At 56.0% G+C, this 19410-nt stretch overlaps 1 protein-coding gene across 1 annotated transcript in view; it reads left to right on the top strand.

Moving 5' to 3' along the window:
* Positions 1-452: 452 nt before the first annotated feature.
* Positions 453-19410, top strand: part of APCDD1L (APC down-regulated 1 like) — a 52206-nt gene continuing 33248 nt past the window's right edge. Inside the window, 2 exon segments of the mRNA XM_058287384.1 lie at positions 453-753; positions 916-1113. Coding sequence (XP_058143367.1) covers positions 453-753; positions 916-1113 — 499 coding nt within the window.

The following is a 19410-nucleotide window of genomic DNA, read 5'->3' as shown; positions in this document are numbered from 1 at the left end:
GTCTTGGTTTCTCCCCGGCTCCTTTCTCTCTCAGTTGGGGCCAACAGCTGAAAATGGGTACCAGGGCCACTGCCCATGAAGCCTCACCCTCCCGGTGAGTCCCGCTTCAGCTCTCCAGGTGGTGCAGCGGGGAGGAGCTGTGCCTTTTTTTCCAATCCAAATGATTCTCTCTTCGTTCCTAAATCCAGCCAACGTGCCCTCCTTCCCAGATGCCTACCTGCCTTGCCTTCAGGCTTACCTGCCACCCGGAGCTGCCGGGCCAGGGGAGGGGGCCAGGGTTGGAGAGGGTGGAGGTGACACTCGTTTGGGCGCATCTGTTTCCCCTCTTCCTCGCCCCCCCCCCCCTTCGCAGCTGCCTTGGCTCTGAGCTGTTACCCTAAACTGACTCACTCAGGAGAAATGGGGGTGGGAGCAGCGGGTGGAGGGAGACCCTCCCTGGGCGGTCCTCACTGATGCGCTTTGGGGCGCACCAGAGCGCCCGCGGGGAGCAGCTGGCTGTGCCCTGCGCTCCTGCGCTCGCCGCGCTCCAAAGTTACTGCGACTTTTCCAAGAAGTTCTGGAAAACTCATGGAGACTTCTGGGGTCTCCGGACCCTGCGGAGAATAGAAGAGCCCCCCCCACTCCTGCCCTCTTGCCCTCCCAGGGAACGTACTGGCTGGCGATGCGCTTTGGCGCCAGGAGCGCACCGGCTGGCTCCCCCGGGGCGCGAGTTTGGGGGCGGCCTCCCTGGCCAGGACGAGGAGTTGGGGGGAGGTGAGGACCAGCGAAGGGAGAGGGCTCTGTTGGGGGGTCTGAAGGGCAGGAAAGGCTGCGCAGGAGGGCCGGGCGCGTGGGCCGGCGTGCGCGCAACGCCCGCGGCTGTCCCCACCTCCTCGGCAGTTGGACCTATGAGTACGCGGCTCGCCTCGCAACCAGCACCGGCGCGGGACGGCGAGCGCGCGGGAGCGCCGAGGGCGCAGGACCCTCAACTTCTTCGCAGGACCCCAGCCGGGCGCCGCCAGCCTCCCCGGCCGCCCTCGAGCTCCGCGCGCCGTGCCCCGGAGGCCGTGCTGCCAGCCCCGACGGGAGCCCCAGCCATGCTCCCCTACCTTTGTGTCCTGGTGCTTCTGGGAGGTAGGTGCCCCCTTACCCCGGCGGAGGTGGGAAGGGAGGGAGCTTGCTGTCTGACCTTGGGCTCTGGGGTTCCCGGACGCCTCCCCGGCCGCCCGTGGCCGCACATGCTGGCACACTCTTCCTGCGCTCCTCCAGCCGCACCTGGCCCTCACCTGCGCTCCTCCGGGAGCCGCCCCGGCTCTGGGCGCAGCCTCTTGTGTCTGGGTCCAGGGGCAATGGGACCTCCAAGCTGATGCAAGGGTCAGACCTGGTGTCACTCTGACCGGGGCCACTGGGAGCCCTTCTTTGCCTACTGAATGCCCGAGCTGCGGGTGCTCACAGCTGGGTCCTGCTGCTGGGCTGGGGAGAACTCAGAGGAGGGTGCTGGGACCCTCTGGCCAGGCCGATGCCCAGCAGGCCAGACGGAGAGGGACAGAGGAACTCAGGAGCCTTAGCGGCAGGAGACGGTGCCTTCACCGGGTCTAGGATCTCCTGGCTGCCTGTCCTTGGGGGTCGGGAGGTGGACGAAACTCCGCAAATGCCTACTGACCCCTGGGGATCGTCACCCGGACCCCAAGCACCATCGCTAAAAACGACACTAACAGCCAGAGCCCCTGAAGGGCGCCCCACCCGCTCGCCAGCAGCGAGCAAGTGTGGCCCTGAGAGAGGCCACCAGGCCGGGCGCACCCATCTGCTCCCGTAACCTCAACTTTCTGTCTGCCCGACGGGCTCACAAAATGCCCTTCCCTCCTGGCAAGTGGAGTGGGGGGAGCCGCTGTGGGCGGAGGAGAGGCTCACTGGGCACAGCCGGCCATCAGGACGGTCCTCAGGGAGACGTGTGTGCCCACGGGGCAAGGAGCCAAAGCCAGGTCTGCCTCCTGGAGCCCCCACTATGAGTCTTTTCTTCCCAAGGCAAAATTTCCAAGCGAGATCATTTGAGCAGAAATGAAAGGGTCTGAAGGAAGCTCAAAGGAGGGGCACACTCACAGTTTGAAAAAGCTGCAGATGCATCTTTCCAAAAGGCGCGTTCCTCAAGGAGCCACTTTCTCTTCCAGAGCTGCAGGTTTGAGGTCACACAGGTGTCCCCTGCAACGGAGTCCTCCCTCAAGCAAACTTAGGGCAGGACAGCCCTCTTTTAGGGAGGGCAAGGAAAGTAAGAGCTGCAAGTGCCAGGGGAGGGGGGCTTTCCTTTGGGGAGCTGAGAGAGGGAGGGGCGAGGGGAGAACGGCGTGTCCCCCTCCCCCCAGCTCCTCCCCAAGCTAAGCCATCCAGTTGGAAGGGGACGGTCAAGCACAGTAGGGACGCGTTACCCCAGAACTGACAGGCTTGGTCCCAGGGCAGGGCTGTTGACTTTGGCGGACCCCAGGCTCCTCGTCATGCCAATAAAATCATCGGAACTTTAGCTCCTGGGGAGTCTCGCTGCTTCACAGCTTGGCGACCTTTCGCCACAAGTCAGAATTCCACAGGGGAGAAGCCAAAACCGCGCCACGGCAGGCAAAGCGTGGAGGCAGGACACGCATTTCCCTGCGCTAAGCCCAGCACCATTTTCCTCTTAGCACTTTTGAAAAATAGTCCTTTTCACCACTGGCCACGTTAGCAGATGACAAGATCTTTTAGCTTTCATGAAAGAAAACAGAGCCCAGTTCATCCTTCAGATGCTTACATAAAACATGCAGGGGCGTAGGCTGCACTCGGTGTCTCCAAGTTGTGGAAACTTTGCGAAGATGCCATACCAGTCCCTGCCCCCGAGTGAATTCAGGCCACGTGTCCACACACACATCCACGCACGCCTGCACGCATGCACCATGGCTGCACTGTTGCTATTGGGGTCGGGATCATTCTCTGCTGGGGGGCCGTCCTGTGCATTTTAGGGGTGGGCAGCGTCCCACGAGATGCCAGGAGCCCCTGCCCTCCCCCAGCTGTGACAACCAAAATGTCTCCAGACATTGCCAAATGGCCCCTAGGGGCCCCAAATCACCCCCAGTTGAGAACCACTGTATAGAGAGAGCAAACTCAACTGGTGGCTTTTCTGCTCAGTCTTGGTTGAACTCTGGTTCTGGGGACTTGGTTTTTCTTGCTCTGAGCAATCAGCGAATCGGCGAGTCAAAGGCGCAGTGGGGCCCCCAGAAGAACAACCACACCGCGGCGGTCGTTTCGAATTTGGACGTTGATTTTTCCCATTTGTTCTCCCTCTCCCGTGTGTGTGGAAATGTCCTCTTCATGGATGACAGGAGCTGGAGTAGGCTGTGGGTAAGTGCAGTTACCCATGGCAGCCACCCTTTCCTCCAAACCCTGAAATGCCAGATGCGTTTTGCGCCAGTTCCCTGACTTCCAGCTTTGGTTCACTCCAGAGCAATTTCTGGCTTTTAAAAATCTCCTTACTCAACAATTTATGCTTGAAGGGGAAAATGAGAAACCACAGCTCCTTTTTTTTTTCTCACTTGTATTTTTTTTTTTTTTTCCTAATTTCAGCCCTGCTTTTATCTCTAGCCATATACTTTGGGGTGGCAAGTTATCATTTAGAGACAGATTAAGTAGAATAAAATCACAGGCTATTCTGTAATAAATTAGTTGTTGATTTGGGGTTCTGTTTCAAAGCAGAGAATAAAAACTGAGAAGAAAAGGAACTTAAATACACGGGTCTGAAAATCAAATTTGAATAGAGATTGCTGATCGTATTAGTTACTTATAACAAAGAAAATTCTCACCGGAACCTTCCTCCCACCGTTGTGCGTCTCGCAGATGGACGTGGTGGCCAACTGTGGCACTTATCTTCAGACCGAGTCTGTGGTCTCGAAATTCAAAATAACCGGCTCAAGGCAAGCACAGCAGCTTTCTTGATTTCAAGGCCACCTGGATGGCCAGGCAGAGGGACACGTGAAGAAGTACACGTGCAATGTACTGGAAGCTAAACACACGATGGAAGGCGTGGAAAGAGCACCTGATAGAGCGGCTCCGGCCCCAGGAGGCCTGGAAAGTGCAGACCAGGAGCTCCATGCACAGGGAGGGGGCATTAAAACCAGGGCGAAGTTAAGGACAGCCAGGCTGAGCTGGGCACAGGAAGGAAGGCGTGAGTGCTGAGGTTGGCTCCAGGGGGGCTGTGAGTTGTGGCCAAGGGGCCCGGTGGCCATTCCTTTACCCAGAATGGCTTTTAGGAGTCTTCCGGGCAGGGCTGACCTCTGGCCCCTTGGCCTCTCAGATCTCTTCTAAAAGACCCAATAGAGGAAACTGAGAGCATAAATGAGTCCTATAGCAAAGAGGGGGGCCGAAGGTGCCGAAGTGAAGTGCTTATGCCAGGCTTCCCTACACGGGGTCAGCCGGCTGCCCGTGGGCACTGGGACAGCTGGTGGAGGCAGGACCAGCCTCTGCCCAGGACCTCCCGCTGTGCCCTTGACTCTGACATGTTCCGTGTGCTATGGAGAACTGGAGCGCAGCATCTTAGAATTCAGCCCACCCAGGGTCCGCCCTGGCCATGTCACCTTCCTGTTCTGTCCCCCTGAGCCCACGATCCCGTCTGTGAGTTGGGAACAGTGATGACCCCGCAGAGTGCGGGGGAGTTGCACGGGCTAGTGCATGGCCTGTCCTCAACCCCGAGACCTCGGGAGCCATCCACACCCCGACGCCCCGAGGTGCCCGTTCAGCTCGAGCCTGGGCGAGTCACTCGACGCCCTCTCTTTGGTGCAGCGCCGCGTCTTCTTCCCGCTCCGCTCTTCCGGAACACTCGTCCATGGTAACGGTACCGACGACAGCCACAAAACTCGCCCTTGTTCCTATTTGGTGAACCCTCCCCGCTGTGCCAGGCCAGGTCCTTGGCTACACTGTCCCCTGTCCTCCTCCCCTGACCCCAGTGGCCAGTGTCCCCACTTTTCAGATCAGGAAACCGAGGTCCAGGCTGGGATCGCTGCCCAGCCGCGCAGCAGGGCGGTGGGCGCTGGAATGTGGAATGTGCCGGCACCTGGGTTGGACCCCGTTCAGCTTCCATTTCCGACACCGAGAGATGGGCAGGGGAGGTGGCAGCAGGGACAGCATTTTCCTCCCTCCTTGGGCTGCCCTTGGAGGTAGAGGTGGTGCCACACCCGAGAAGAGTCCAGTTGCCGTGTCCCGAGGCAGTCACGTGCAGTCACCTGCGAGGCCATCCAAGACCTTTCCGCGAGAATCCGTGGGACAGTCCCATCCAGGGTCAGAACCCCGGGGCTGGTTTACAAGGCACATCCCCGAGCCCCAGCCCAAGAATTCCCATCAGGAGGGTTTAGGTGGGAACCTGGAGCGACGCGGCGGCCACGAGCCTCCGGGGTGAGAGGGGACCAGCACGGGTTGGGGCAGGCACGGCTGCGCTCGCCCTGCACGAGGACGGAGTAGCTGGGCAGCCTGCGAGGCGGCGCCCACACGGGGTGGGCTCCGGGGAAGTCCTCTGGGGATAGAAAATGCTACTCAGACCTGCCAAGGCAGAAAGAGAAGGCGTGGGCTCCCGTGGATCCGCTTTCCAGCTGGCCGGACCCGGGGCGTTGAGCAGTGACGTCAGGGCTCGTCTCTGTCCCCACCCGCTCTGCCCTCTGAGTGGCACTGGTGGCCGCCGGCACCTCCAGCTACCCTGTACCTCCCGGCGACCACCGCAGAGAGCCCTTCCTTCAGGAAAGTTCCGGGGGCAAGTGAGGGAATGAAATCTCATTGGCTCCATTTGGCGCACTGTGGACTTGTGGATTCAAAATGAACTGCCCCTCCCCTGGGAAAGAAGGGACAGATACTGGGCCACAGAAAGCAGGTGACAGCCGCCACTGTCTCTGTGGCGGAGGGGAGGAGGGCTGCCTAGTGGAGGAGCTTTGCTGAGCTGAAGCAGCCAGGGCGTGGCAGGTGCCTGCGGTCAAGGTGAAGGGGAGGCAGCTCGGGTCACAGAAGGAAGACAGTCCTGCCCTTAAACCAGTACTTACAAGAAAGGGGAGTGTCACGCCAAGGGCTCCGGGGGCTTCTGGCCTGGTTTGGGGCTCGGCCTGCTAGGAAGATAAGATGGAAGCGACCCAAGCGCAAGGCTTAACCAGTAAGGACGGGAAGGGCATTCAGGCAGAGGGACTAGCGTGTGCAAAGCTCAGATGCAGAAGAAATCAGTGAGGGGGCCAGGGGAGCTGGCAAAGAGAGAGCAAGGGGGCAAGGTGAGGCCAGAGGTTGGCAGGGGCTAGATGGTGGAAGCCTGAGGAGGAGTTAAGTTTGATGTCAGGGGTAGTGGAGGATCCGTTAAAGGGTTTTAAGCAGGAGAGGAGTGGGATATCTTTAGAAGTAGGGAGCCACCCCTCACTGGAGGCATCCAAGAGCAGACTGGATGGTGTGGTGGGAAGCACTGGCTGGGGAGTCGGTCCAGATTTGCTTCTAGGCTTGAAAGTCTCTGATTCTATTTAAGGAGCCCACTGCAACTGCCCCTCTCAGGACAGGCCTTTTGACCGTTGTTTTGGTCCGCACATGCCCAGAACTGGGTGCCTCGTACTCAAGCAGCCGCTGCTTAGTCTTTGTTCACTGCCCACGACCTGGCACAGCTCAGTGTTACACAGCACCTGAGGCAGGTTCTGCCATCAAGCATCCCCATTTAACTGGCAGGGAAACTGAGGCACAGAGAGTTCCATAACTTGCCCGAGAACAGCTAGAAGGCATGTAGCTAAGACTCCCTTGTAAACTTGCCCTCTTCCACGAAGGGCGAGGCCAGAGGCCGGGGTTGCACCTGTTTATTTCACAGCCTTGACCTCAGTCCCCTAGCATCCCACCTTGTCTTTGTGCTCCCCCTGACCAGGTCTCTCTCTCTCTGTGCCACCTTTTTCCCATGGTCCTCAAGGGCAGTGGCTTCACCCGTCTCGCCCACGGGTCCAGCCCCAGTGCCCACAGCAGTGCCTGGCACCCACCCGGTACTCAGTAAACTCTCCCATCTTCAACAGGCAGCAATGGCAGCCCAGTGGGCAGCAGGAGTAAGCGCAGAACACAAGGTCCACCGGCCGCTCCCTCCCCAGGCCCCACCCCCTGCTGCTGGGAGCCCTGGTCCACGGCCCCGAGACCCTCCTCGACTCCTTCTAGGGCAGAGGCACGTCCCACCTGCTGCAGCCCGGCTGGACGGCAGGAGCCGCGACCTCGCCCTCCGCCCTGTCCCAGCGCCTCCCAGGCCACTCTCCTCATCACCTCCCGCCACCCCAGCCCAATGTCAGCCACTCTCAGGGGCGTTTGGAGATGGAAAACGCTTGTCAAGATGCGAGGCCCAGGCCAGTCGGTCAGCCGCCGGCCTCCAGGTCTATGGGCGTCCACTTCAGCCAGACCCTCTGACCCGCCCTGCACCCCTCATCCCCCCACACTTCAAGGTGACTTCTGTCCTCCTCAGAGAGGATGACGGCCACCGGGCAGGGAACCCTGAGTGCTGCCACGACAGTCCCACGGAAGTTCTGTCTGTCCGTCCACTATGCCACGAGCCTTCCTCCCAAGGCACGCTGTTCCCTCTGCTCAGAGCACTGTTCCCTGCCTCCAGCCCCCAGATGCTGGTGTAAATTGCGAGCAGTGGGATTGCGGTGGCAAGGCGTGCGTGTTGGGTTCTTTCCCTCCCCTTCCTGCGTGGTCTGGACAGAGACTTCTCGGAGAGCACCTGAGGGAGTGGCCTCCCCCCATCCTTGCCACTCCTCACCATTCTCGTGCATTAAAAAGCTTGCCAGTGGCCATGTTTGCTTGTCCAGATTTGCATTTCATTCATTATGAGCCAGGGGAAGCAACTATTTGTATTTTTATGGACCTCTTGTATTGATTTTCCTTGGAACTGCCTGTCATATCCTTTGCCCGTTTTCATATTGGACTTTAAAAATATCTTTTTTTCTTATTGACTTGTAAGTGCTCTTTATATGCAGAGAAGTAGGTGTCTGTCTCCTGTGTGTGTTGCCATTTCCCTAGCTTGCTGTTCCTGGGGGCTTCCTGAAGGACAATCCTCTCTCCACTCAACCCCCAGCCTCTGCGGTTTGGCCTCCACTATCACAATGAGCCATTGCCCGTGAGCTGTGAGCGAAAGAGCATTTTCCCCAAGAGGAGAATAGATGACTAGGTATTCGACCACACCTGACCCCTCAGTGTTTGTGTGTGTGTGAAGGGGGAGAGAAAGGGAGACGGGGAGGGAGGAGAGAGTCGGAAGGGAAAAGGTCAGAGGTGGAGGCCTAGGGGGGAAGATTTTCCTCACAAAGAGGCAAACAGCTGAGGCCCAGGGCTAATTGCTTTGGATGCATCATGGCCTCCCTAGGCGAGGGCGCCGTTTTGCAGAGGAGACAGGTGAGGCCACCACGCACCCGAGGCACCTGCCCGCACTCCCAAGAGCCACGTGCCCTTCCTGTTCCTTCCAGAGTTCAGGCCAGGGCCTCCCTGCTCTACAGCCTGCTGAAAGAACCACAGTTTGAAAGCAAAGTCAGGACACCAGGAGACATATGCGACCTGAGGGCATCTGGGTTGACTGTTTATGTTGCGTGACTTGATGGGGACAATTACAGTAGGGAGACCAAGTCTCTGTTAATGGAACATTGTTTAGAATCCTCAATTAAATGCTAGTCTGAGAGCTGCAAAGTAGCCTGGGTTCTGGCATTCAACTGCCCAGGTGCAAATTCCGGTGCTCCGCTGGCTTGCTAACTACTTAGTGCCTCTGTGCCTCAGTTTCCTCCTTTGTGAAATAATGTCTTCCCCCCGGGGGTTTCTGTGAGGATTAACTGAGTCCAGGTGAGAAGCCTAGCACAGTGCTAAGCATAGAGCAAGTGCTCAAGAAATATCACTTATGTCACTTATTAAGGTAACAGGCCCCTACCCTGTGTGTGAAGTCTTTGGAACAAGCTGTGCTGCTTCTTAGGGGTGACTGCAAGGCATTCTGGGATATTGAGAGCATGGCTAGAGAAAGGAGCAGAAAGGGTGTTTGGACAGGGTCTGAGGAGAGTGGGGGTGCAAAGTAAGGGAAGAAGGTCAGAAGCCCAATTTCCTGGGCTCTGGTTGCCTTTGCCCATGGCCCACTTGGTAGGTGAAATGTAACAAGGATTTCTTGGAGTTGGGGCCTCAGGATTAGTCTACCGTTGAAAAGTAGATGAGACAAGAGCCAGGTCATTTCCAGGGACCCAGGGAGGGAAGAACCAAGAGGTCGAAACCTAAATGCTCAACAATTGGCGATGGCTTAAATAAAGTTTGAGGGAATTATGCACCCACAAAAAATTATATATCCAAAAATATTGAATGATAGGAGAAGATACTTATGATAAAATATTAAAGCAAGAGACACAATGCACGTACATTTGATCCTTTTGTTTTATTTGGGATGTGGGCCTCCTGTACAAAAAGGCTAGAAGGAAGCATATAGAATAAGAGTGGGCATCCCTGGGAGGAAAGATTATGGGAGAATTCTCTCTTTGCCTTTGTTTTTTCTTGTATTTCTGATAGGATCAGTTCCGTCTGGGGCTGGGGTCTTGTCAGAGAAAAGGGCTTGGCCTCAGGGTTTGCAAGGACATCATCAGGAAAGACCAGCTAAGAAAAGCAGCATTGGAGTCTGGGGCTCATGAAAGCTGACCTGGCTGCAGGGTGGGTCCTGGTGTCAGAAGTGGGATCAGCCTGAATGGCACCGAAGGTCCCGAGCAGTGGGGAGGCTCTCAGGCAGGCAGGTGTACATGGCGGCTGATTTGGTAAATAGCAGGATCCCAAACATGCAAACATTTAGAATGGATCCTACAGCCACCCTGCCGTGAGGAGAGGGGGTTGCCAAAGGTTTTCCATCCCCAATCCCATGGAGTGGGCCTCATTCATGGAGCTGGAGTCTTAGTAGAGCACCTGAGGCAAGATGGCAGCCAAGGATGGACCATTATTGGCAATAGCTAGCACCCACTGGATCCCTACTTTTGTTAAGCACTGTAAGCATTATAGTATTTCTTCACAACAGCCTTGTGAGTCAGGTACAGCTATTATCAACATTAGACATGTGAGGGAATGGAGGCCACTGGGGTGGGGCATCTCTGAAGAGGCAGAGGCCTGAGAGGACCACAGCCTGATTGGGCTCTGGTTGGCTCAGGAGCCATCCAGCTTGTGTGAGACACTTGACCAGGTCAGTTCAGATCTTGCTGCTCCCCAGTGGGCCTCTGGTTCTGATAGTCTCTCTGCACAGTCAGCCCAGGGGCAAGGAGACCTACTGCCCACCATGGAAGAGAACCAGGGGAGGTGGGATCTGATCCTTCACCAATGCCAGATTTGTGTGCTACTTGTTGGTCCTCCTAGCAGTGAAGGTTTGCCCTGAAGAATTCCCATGCCCCATCTCAAATCCCATTCTACGCAAAGCACAACTGAAGTGGACGAGTACTGGTTTTGCCTGCCTAGGTTCCATTCCCCCTTCTTCTGCCAACTGCAAAACTTCCCTCATTGACTCCAGTACTGGAGAGCTTGTCAATCAAGTTATCTCACCTCCACCTGGGGCCTGCATCTTGGGCTGGGCAAATAGTTTGCTTGATCTGAGGACTTAAGTGCAATGACCAGAAGTAAAAATGCATTCACCCCCGAGGGAGAAGTCTCCACTAACTGGACACCCAGATCATCTCTTGGTTCAGGGAGCACCCATCCCTTCCAAGGAATCCCTTTTTTGCTAACCTAAGTCAGACTTGGCTTCTGTTGCTTGCAACTGGAGGGCCCAGCCACCATGCCTACAACATCCATTTTGAGACCGTGCCCTCCGAGCAGCTCACTAAGCAGTCACATGCTGTAAGTTCCCATCATTAGCTGCCTCCAGAGCTCAAGGTGCATTACAAAGTCTGAGTTCAATGCTAATTTATGCAGGAAAGGGAAGAAAAGCAATCGCTCACACCCCACCAAAAGTGTGCATAAATATGGAAAAGAAGACATGCATGTATTTAGTTTGGAATTACTACTGACTACAGTAAAACGAAATTACCGTTCTTTGAAATATACAATTAGAGTTGTTTTAACATGTGTTCTTGGTGGTTGGGTGTGGTTTCTAGACAGTTTGAAACTTAAGTCCCCTGTTCGGCCCATCTACCCAATTCTGATGTGTTCCTGGACAGCAGCCCATAGTTTGGTCAGCCCAAGTCACTAGTGAGTGAGAGGCCAGGGCAATGACAACAATCAGTGTTTCAACATTTAGATTTCTTTTGCTACCGTCCTGTGATACTTCTGTGTGTTCATCCGCCTTTTACAGGGTGTCAATTTAAAGTAACCATTGAAATCTCAGGGGAGTCTTTGAGGGAGTGCTGGCAATGTGCCAGGAAACCCCACCCCAAGAGTTCAGGGATGCCTACTGGGGGGTAATTCAGATACATTCAGTGCATTACAGCCTTGGACTGTGATTAGGACCTTCAGAAAGGCCCGAGTCCCAGGCTGCGCGCAGAGCCTGTCCATGCACTCGTTGGCGGGGAGGTTGGGCCCTGGGTCCCCAGGATCCTTGAGGCCTCCAAGCTGGAATGGACCACTGGGAATCTGCATATTCATTGCCCAAGAACAGTCGCTGCTGCTGAGTGTCTGAGCCCAGAGCTGCTGGACTTCGGTATGTGGGTGGAACGCAGCCCCGTTGACACAGATGATTTGCTTACAAAGTTTTTCCTCTTTTCCTCCTGCCTAAGTACATGAGGCATCCTTCTTTCTCTTTTCACCACAAGTTCGACTTTAGTGAGCATGTATTTATGATGTTTTCACTTAACTTCATTTAAAAAATCAATTTTTTTAAAAAGAGGCCTTTATACACAGACCAAGCAATATGTTATGAGGGTATGCCGTATATACCATAGCGTGAATTAAAATCTTTCAATAGAATGATTTCCCCAAAATCCAGGATGCTGGGGGGTCACACAGGAGGCACCAAAACGATGGGCCATGCCCTGGTTCACGGCTAAGGGCTCATCCTAAAAAATTCTCTGTGGTGTATGTGTTGCTGCGGGCACTTGACAGAATGCTGCACTCAAAGAGACCATTGCAGTGGTCGCCAGGATGGACCATAACGCCCGAAGCTGAGTCTGAGCAGGGGGAGGGCAGGTTGAGAGGTCCAGGGGAGATGGAATTACCCAGACTTCACGACAGACTAACAGGGGAGTTGGGAGAGGGGCCGGCTGGTGGATGGTGGGCAGCGGCAGACTTCCCCGGATGGACGCCACAGCCGGGGAGATGGTGGTTTCCGCTGTGAATCCATGTAGATTGAATTGTCTAGGGGCCTTCTGAGAGCAGATGTCCAAGGGGCAGGTGAAGGGAGGGATGGGAGAGTCGTAGGAGGGAAGGGGGCCTTGGCTTCCCCATCTGTAAAATGGGAATGTCCCACTTGTCTATCTCAAGATGCTACTTAAAAGATACATCAAAATAATATAGCAAGCATCTAATGAAGTTTCATTCTTCAAATATCTACTTAGGACCCTCTCTGGGCCAGCACAGAGCTAGAGCGGGAGTATATTGGTGAATAAAAACAGATTGGATTGGAGCTCAGAGTCCAGTGTGATGAGAGACGGGATGGGGCGTCGCAAGTAGACCAGAGCCAAACACCGGACGCCCCCGAATGCCCATTGGTGGAGGCTGGTGGAATCCCTCCTGAAACACCCCTATGTTGGAGGGCCACACCCCTAGAAAAAGAACACCACAGAAGGATTGCTTTGAATTATGGGAAACTCTGAAAGTTGAGTGAAAAAAGCAGGTGATTTACAATTCCATATACATTGGGTTCCCCCTCCCAGCAGAAGGGTGCTCAGGAACCTGATAGCAGTTGTTGGTTTGCAGGGGAGGGCCGGGGTTGAAGGAGATGGACACTTTACTGTATGCCCTTTGGTGGAAAACAGTTTGGAACTTCTATTTTCACTACGTGGCAGCTCTGTTTAAAAACTAGAATTTTCTTCTCAAATCTTGGGTGGGAGATAGACCATGTCTAGTTCACAAAAAAACATTTGTTGAAAGAATAAATGAAGGGATTTGAGTGATAGCTGGTCAGTGATAGGAGGTCAATGGGGGGTGAGAATCCAGGGGTCCACAGGCTGGAGAAAAGAGTATGGATTAGAGTGGACTTAACTTGATATTCTACTATGGAACTATTGTGATTAGTAATGGAAGAAATTGTAGCATTGACGTGGAGACAGTGGCCATGGTAGCTGCTGAGGGTAGGGAAAGGAAGAAGAGATAGGATGTGGGGGCATTTTCAGGACTTGGAGTTGTCCTGGGTGGTACTGCAGGGGCAGATGTTAGACACTGTATGTCCTGCCATGGCCCACTGGGTGGACTGGGGGAGAGTGTAAACTACAATGTAAACCACTATCCATGTGGTACAGCAGTGTTCCAAAATATATTCACCAAATGCAATGAATGTGCCATGATGAAAGAGGTTGTTGATGTGGGAGGAGTGGGGTGAGGGGAGTGGGGGGTATCTGGGGACCTCATATTCTTTTAATGTAACATTAAAAATAAAGAAAGAAGGGGAAAAAGGGGGGGGGGAGGGTAAGAGAAAGCAAAATGTATTTGGCCATTTCTGGAAGGGCCAGAAGCAAAGAGGATGATGATCCAGGAGGAGAGAGGAAGATGGAGTTTGGGAAAGGAGCCATAGAGAGTGGGGTACAGCGAACAGGAGGGGGTGCCCTCGAATCCCAGAAGGTGCCCTGTGCTTCGAGGGCTCCCGGTCCAGTTCTGAGAGTGCAGATGTCCATTGTCTCAGGAGGGGGAGGCGGGGGGTGACGTCATCCACAGGGTGGGAGAGGCCAGGTCAGGGTCCCCAGCCCAGGTGATGGCGAGGGTTGGGGAGGAAATGGGAGCTGGCCAAGGGGAAGCCTCAGCCTGTCCAAGCGCAGTGCCCCTTCCCATGCCCGTCTGAGGACTTTACTCCAGCAGCTCTTGGGGCAAGGGAGGTGGTCGAACAATTGATCCTTATGAAAAAGCAGAGGTCATGGCTGGGAGTCTGATTGGTACAAGCTTGAGAAACTGGAGCCAAGGGGGTGGTAAGGAGAAAACGCCTTCTGCCGGCAAGGCGTGGCGTGGGTGTAGGACACTGGCGTGGGTGCTGGACACTGCCAGCCACTCTCCCTTCTCTCCAGCTGTTCTAGAACCTTTCCTTGGCCGGTGTGCTCAGGGGCAGGCGCGCCGCGGGGAACCCAGAGGAAGGCATGCCCGCCCCCCCCCGCTCTGCCCCTGGCAGGAATGCAGACCAGGTGGGGGCCAAGTTGGACCTGCAGACAAAGGTGCTGCCCCGGGAGGGGGCCCGGCAGAGCCCGCAGGAGAAATAACACCCACCCCCCAGCTTCTGCCGTTGTCCTTTTGTCCAGCAGCCAGAATTAGGCCCTAATGATCAAGTGAGTGGCAGAGCTGGAAGGCTGTGAGCCCGAGTGTCCTGGTCATCCAGCTGGACACAGGACAGAGAAGAGACTCCAGGAGAGAGGCAGAGAGCAGTGGCCTCAGAAGCCTGGAGCTGTGGCCAGTGGCCAGCAGGCGACACCCACGAGGAGGCGGCGAGCACGGGGTGGCCAGCGGGCTTGAGCCGCCCAGGACAGGGGCTTTTGCACGAGGCAGGAGCAGGCACGTCCAGGAGCAGCTGGGGACCTGCACCCAGGGGGGCTTGCGTGGGGGCCGAGGCCCAGCCGGTCTCCAGGCCCAGACAGAACTCGGGGGCCAGGCGGGGCCCTCCTCCCTCAGCCCCCCCGGCCTCGCACACTTGACCCCCGATTCCTGGCGCCGGGAGGCCGTGTCCGCCCCCACCGACGCCTTCCTTGTTGCACAAGGGCAAGTTCAGGAAACAAAGAGTGTTAACGGGAAGCCCCCTCTCCCTTTTATTTCCTTCAACAACTTATATCCTTGTTAATCAGGAAATGCGACATCCGAAGCGCGGTTCGGCATCCTTAGCAGGGTCCCCGTCACTGAAGTTCATTTTGGAGGCTAAAATTTCAGCCCTGCTGCAGCAGCGGATCTAGGGCTGTCACGTCGTTACTGAGCAGGCCGATCCTGACGCTGGTTTGCATCGTCTTTGCTTGGCTGACCTTGGACGCTATTGAGTTGGAAAAGGTGGTTTGTATTGTAAGGCCTCTTAATAATGTGTTTGGGTTTTTTTTCAATGAAACAAGGGACTTTTCCATTGCAAATGAGACAAAGGACACCATACTTAGCACAAAGAACGCCTTGGTCTATTTTGAAACGTAATTTTCATTAGCCAGTTTTCTGACCATAACAGGTATGTAAATTGTGTTTAGAAAACAGCCTGTTCCCTCCCCAAACGTGTATGCATGCCTCTGCCTCCGTAGAAAAAGGTCTAGAAAATCCTTAAATTGATAATGAGGTGCCTCGGTTACACCCTGCGCTGCTGGGGGGCGGGGAGGGCGATTGAGAGGTGGGATAAGGGGAATTCCACTGGCCCTTATTTAGTTTTTTTTTTTTATGAGAATATGTTCGTGGTAGCCAAACAGGGTCCCGCCTCCCTCCTGCGGCAAGTTCAGTGCAGGCTCCGCCTCCTCTATAAAATGGGGGGGGTGAAGGGTGCTCCCCCCCAGGGTGGGTGGGAAGACAGCCCGGGCTGGGGCCCCGAGCCTGCATCTGCCAGGTGCCGCCCCAGGGGCCTCCTCACCTCCATCGCCCCCCGCGGTCCACCATGTCCCCCTGCACCTGCCGCCGGCCTGCCTCCCTGCTCCCACCTCCAGCCCAGACCTCCTCGGCTCCTCTCCCACTGCCGCCTGCCCTTGCACTCACCCTCTGCCGCCGTCACCCTCTGGCCCGGGGGTGCTAAGCAGTTTTGCAGAGATTATCATCATCTCGTCTCACCCCTTCCAGCATCCCTCAGTTAATCCTCACGACAGCCCCCTGCGTCCTTGGCACCGCCTGGCAGGACTTCTGCCCCCACCAAGAGCCACCAAATGTTTCCCCAGACCTCCCTCCCTACAGAGGAATTCCAGGCCCCTCTGCGCGCACCCCGCCCTGCCCGCCGACAGGGGGGGTGCTTCCTGCAGGCTGGGGGAAACTGAGGGCCGCTCCAGGTCTGGACCGCCCAGCTCTCCCTCGCCTCTGCTCTTGGAAACACCTGCTTCATGTGGGCTTGCTCCTGCCCCTCGCACGGTTCCTTCCGGGGCTTTCGCCCGTAGATGAGTACTGTCCAGGTGGCAGTGGTGGGTGAGCCGCTCGGGCCATTTAAAACTTTCTATAAGAGGTGAAGTGCATTTTAATGCTCTATTTTAATTACCTGAACATAAGCGAAAATCTTACTTCAGCCTGTAATCAGTATTTAAAATTTATCAAGACTGTTTACATTGCCTTTTCCGCACTAAGTCTTCAAAATCTGGTGTGCGTTTTGCCCTTACAGCACATCACACTTCAGACGCGAAATTCTCATGGGAAATACGTGATCTGTAATTTAGCCTCAATAACACGTACCGTTGAAAAAGGACCTGCACTTACCCACGTTGTTCCAAACATACTTAAAATTATGAACGCAGCCCTTGTGTTCAAGTATAACTTTTAATCTTAAATTTGAAATTTAAATGTGTTCCGTATTAGTTTTTAAATTTAAACGAGGTCAAATCAAATAACATTAAAAATTCAGTGCCTGGGGAGCAGCTGTAGCTCAAGTGGTTGAGCACCTGCTTCCTACGTATGAGGTCCCAGGTTCGATCTCCGGTACCTCGTAAAATAAAATAAAATGAAAACAAATTTGTTTGTTCCTCCTAAAGAGGACATTAGGTAAACACTAAGGCGTTCTGAAGGAAGTCGGGCATTAGCGATGATAATGTGTCCATGTAGGTCCTTGATGGTAACAAGAGCTGGGGCGGAGGATTGAGCGAACAGACGCAGCTCTGTGCTGTCCTCACGGCTTTCCCAGGAACCTAAAGCTCAGCTGGCATTAAAAGCTCATGACAATGCAACAGCTCAGTCCCTCAGTTTGCACTGGCCTTGCCACACTCGGTCAGCGGCCAGCCATGGCTGCTGGCCTGGACCTGGTCCAGCTCAGCTTCAGAGGGGCGCCCCATCCTGGCCCTGGGCCCTCTCTGCCGACAGTTACCCCTGCATTTCAATCAGTTCCCTGCACCCTCCCGGCAGTCCCCTCCCCGACCTGAAGGCGTAGCACACCCCACCCCCACCCCAGGACGTTCCACAGAGACCACCCACTCCCCAGGGGGCTCCGCCAGGCCTGAGGCTCCAGCGTCCTTCTCCCAAACGCACATCTGGGCCTGTGGGCACAGCCCAGGCGGCCCCAGGCACGTCCTACTCAGCCACCTCCACCTGTCACTTCCTCCCAGAGGCTGTGCCACGCAGCACCTGGAATAGCCACGCCGGAGCCTTTCTGTTTCAAACTTGCCCCTACACAGCCTCACTCCCAGATGGGACCAAGTGACGAGGCTGGCTCTACGAGGGCAGACATTTTAGCAGAAGTTTGCAAAGTCCCATCCTGAATTTTCTTTTTTTGCATTGTTTAGGCAACTTACCTTTTCTTTCTCCACAGCCCTCAGCCACCCTTGGGCACCCCACCCCAGCCCCAGGTCCTCTCCTGCCCTTGCTTCCTTCCAGAGCCCCCACCAGGCACCTCTCCAACTCTTCCTCTGATATCCAAGCTCAGTCCCACCCAGGGCCTTTGCACGCGCTTTCCCTGGCCCTTACTGGCGCAGCCTGACCAGCTCCTCCCCATTCTTCACACGTCACTTCCCAGAGTCCCTGCCCTCGAGCCCCCAACCCCAGGCCGCCCCCCCCCCCCGTGCTGTTCTTTCTCAAAAGAACCTGTTCTTCATCTCCACTGGATGTGTTAATATATGTCATTGTACTTGCATCCATGAGATTCTTTTTTTTTTTTTAAGATTTATTTTTTATTTCTCTCCCCTGCCTCCCCAAGTTGTCTGCTCTGTGTCCATTCACTGTATGTTCTTCTGTGTCCGCTGGCATTCTCGTCAGCAGCACCAGGAATCTGTGTCTTTTTGTTGCATCATCTTGCTGCGTCAGCTCTCCGTGTGTGCGGCGCCACTCCTGGGCAGGCTGCACTTTTTTCCCGCTGGGCGGCTCTCCTTACGGGGCGCACTGCTTGTGCATCGGCGCTGCGCAGTGGGCCAGCTCACCACGCAGGTCAGGAGGCCCTGGGTTTGAACCCTGGACCTCCCACGTGGTAGGCGGATGCTTTTTTTTTTTTTTTTTAAGTTTATTTATTTATTTAATTTCCCCCCTCCCCTGGTTGTCTGTTCTTGGTGTCTATTTGCTGTGTCTTGTTTCTTTGTCCGCTTCTGTTGTCGTCAGCGGCACGGGAAGTGTGGGCGGCGCCATTCCTGGGCAGGCTGCTCTTTCTTTTCACACTGGGCGGCTTTCCTCACGGGCGCACTCCTTGCGCGTGGGGCTCCCCTACGCGGGGGACACCCTTGCATGGCACGGCACTCCTTGCACGCATCAGCACTGCGCATGGCCAGCTCCACACGGGTCAAGGAGGCCCGGGGTTTGAACCGCGGACCTCCCATGTGGTAGACGGACGCCCTAACCACTGGGCCAAAGTCCATTTCCCCGGATGCTCTTTGTTGAGCCAAGTCCGCTTCCCTCCGTGAGATTCTTTGACCACTGTCTCCCCACTGGGGGCCCGGGGCAGGGAGCACCCACCATGCTCCCACCCCTGCCCTGCACGTGACAGCTGTGCTCCAGGGTGTCCCGCACTAGAAGGCCCCCCCCAGGGCACCCTCCGCGCTCACCCCTGCTCGGGGATGACTCATCTGGGGCCGCACGGTGAGCCTCTTGAGCCTCTCCCACGCCTGCCCCAGCGCCCGGCAGAGGTGACGCTGAATCACAGCAGTAATTGCCTCCACTAAAATTTCTTTTCAGGAGTTAGAAACCCAACCTGAACTCATTAACCTCAGGGAAGCGGGGCTGCGTGGAAGAGCCCCCCCGCCTCACCCCCTCATCAGGACAGTGGTGAACAGCCAGGGCTGCTCCAGCCCCCGCAGGCCCGAGCCCACCTCGCTGCCGCCACCTGTCATTGGGTGCCCGCTCCCGGCACCAGGCATGAAGGGTGGGGACCCCAGACCCAGGCTGAGGCTGGGAGGGGTCCAGGGGCTCCGCTGGCCAGGGCTGCCCGGACAGAGCGCCGCAGAGTCGGGGGCATTCGTGGTCCCACGGCTGAGGAGGCCCGAAGCCCAAACACAGGGTGCCAGCGGGCCGGGCTCCCCGCCCGGGGTCTGGCGGTGACCGGCCACCCGCGGCGTCCCTTGGCTGCTGCCATGGCCTGGCCCCTGCCTCTGCACGTGGCCGGCCCTCTGTGTCTAAACGTGCCCTCCTGAAGAAGAGCCCGGGCTTACGGGGTCAGCCCCTCCTCCAGCTCGGGGCGACCTCATCTCAAGGAACCCCTCTTCCCAGACCCCGGCCCCGAGGAGCAGC

The sequence above is a fragment of the Dasypus novemcinctus genome, chromosome 24, assembly GCF_030445035.2.
Source record: "Dasypus novemcinctus isolate mDasNov1 chromosome 24, mDasNov1.1.hap2, whole genome shotgun sequence".
Classification (NCBI taxonomy): Eukaryota; Metazoa; Chordata; class Mammalia; order Cingulata; family Dasypodidae; genus Dasypus; species Dasypus novemcinctus.
This window is presented reverse-complemented; position numbering and strand designations above follow the sequence as displayed.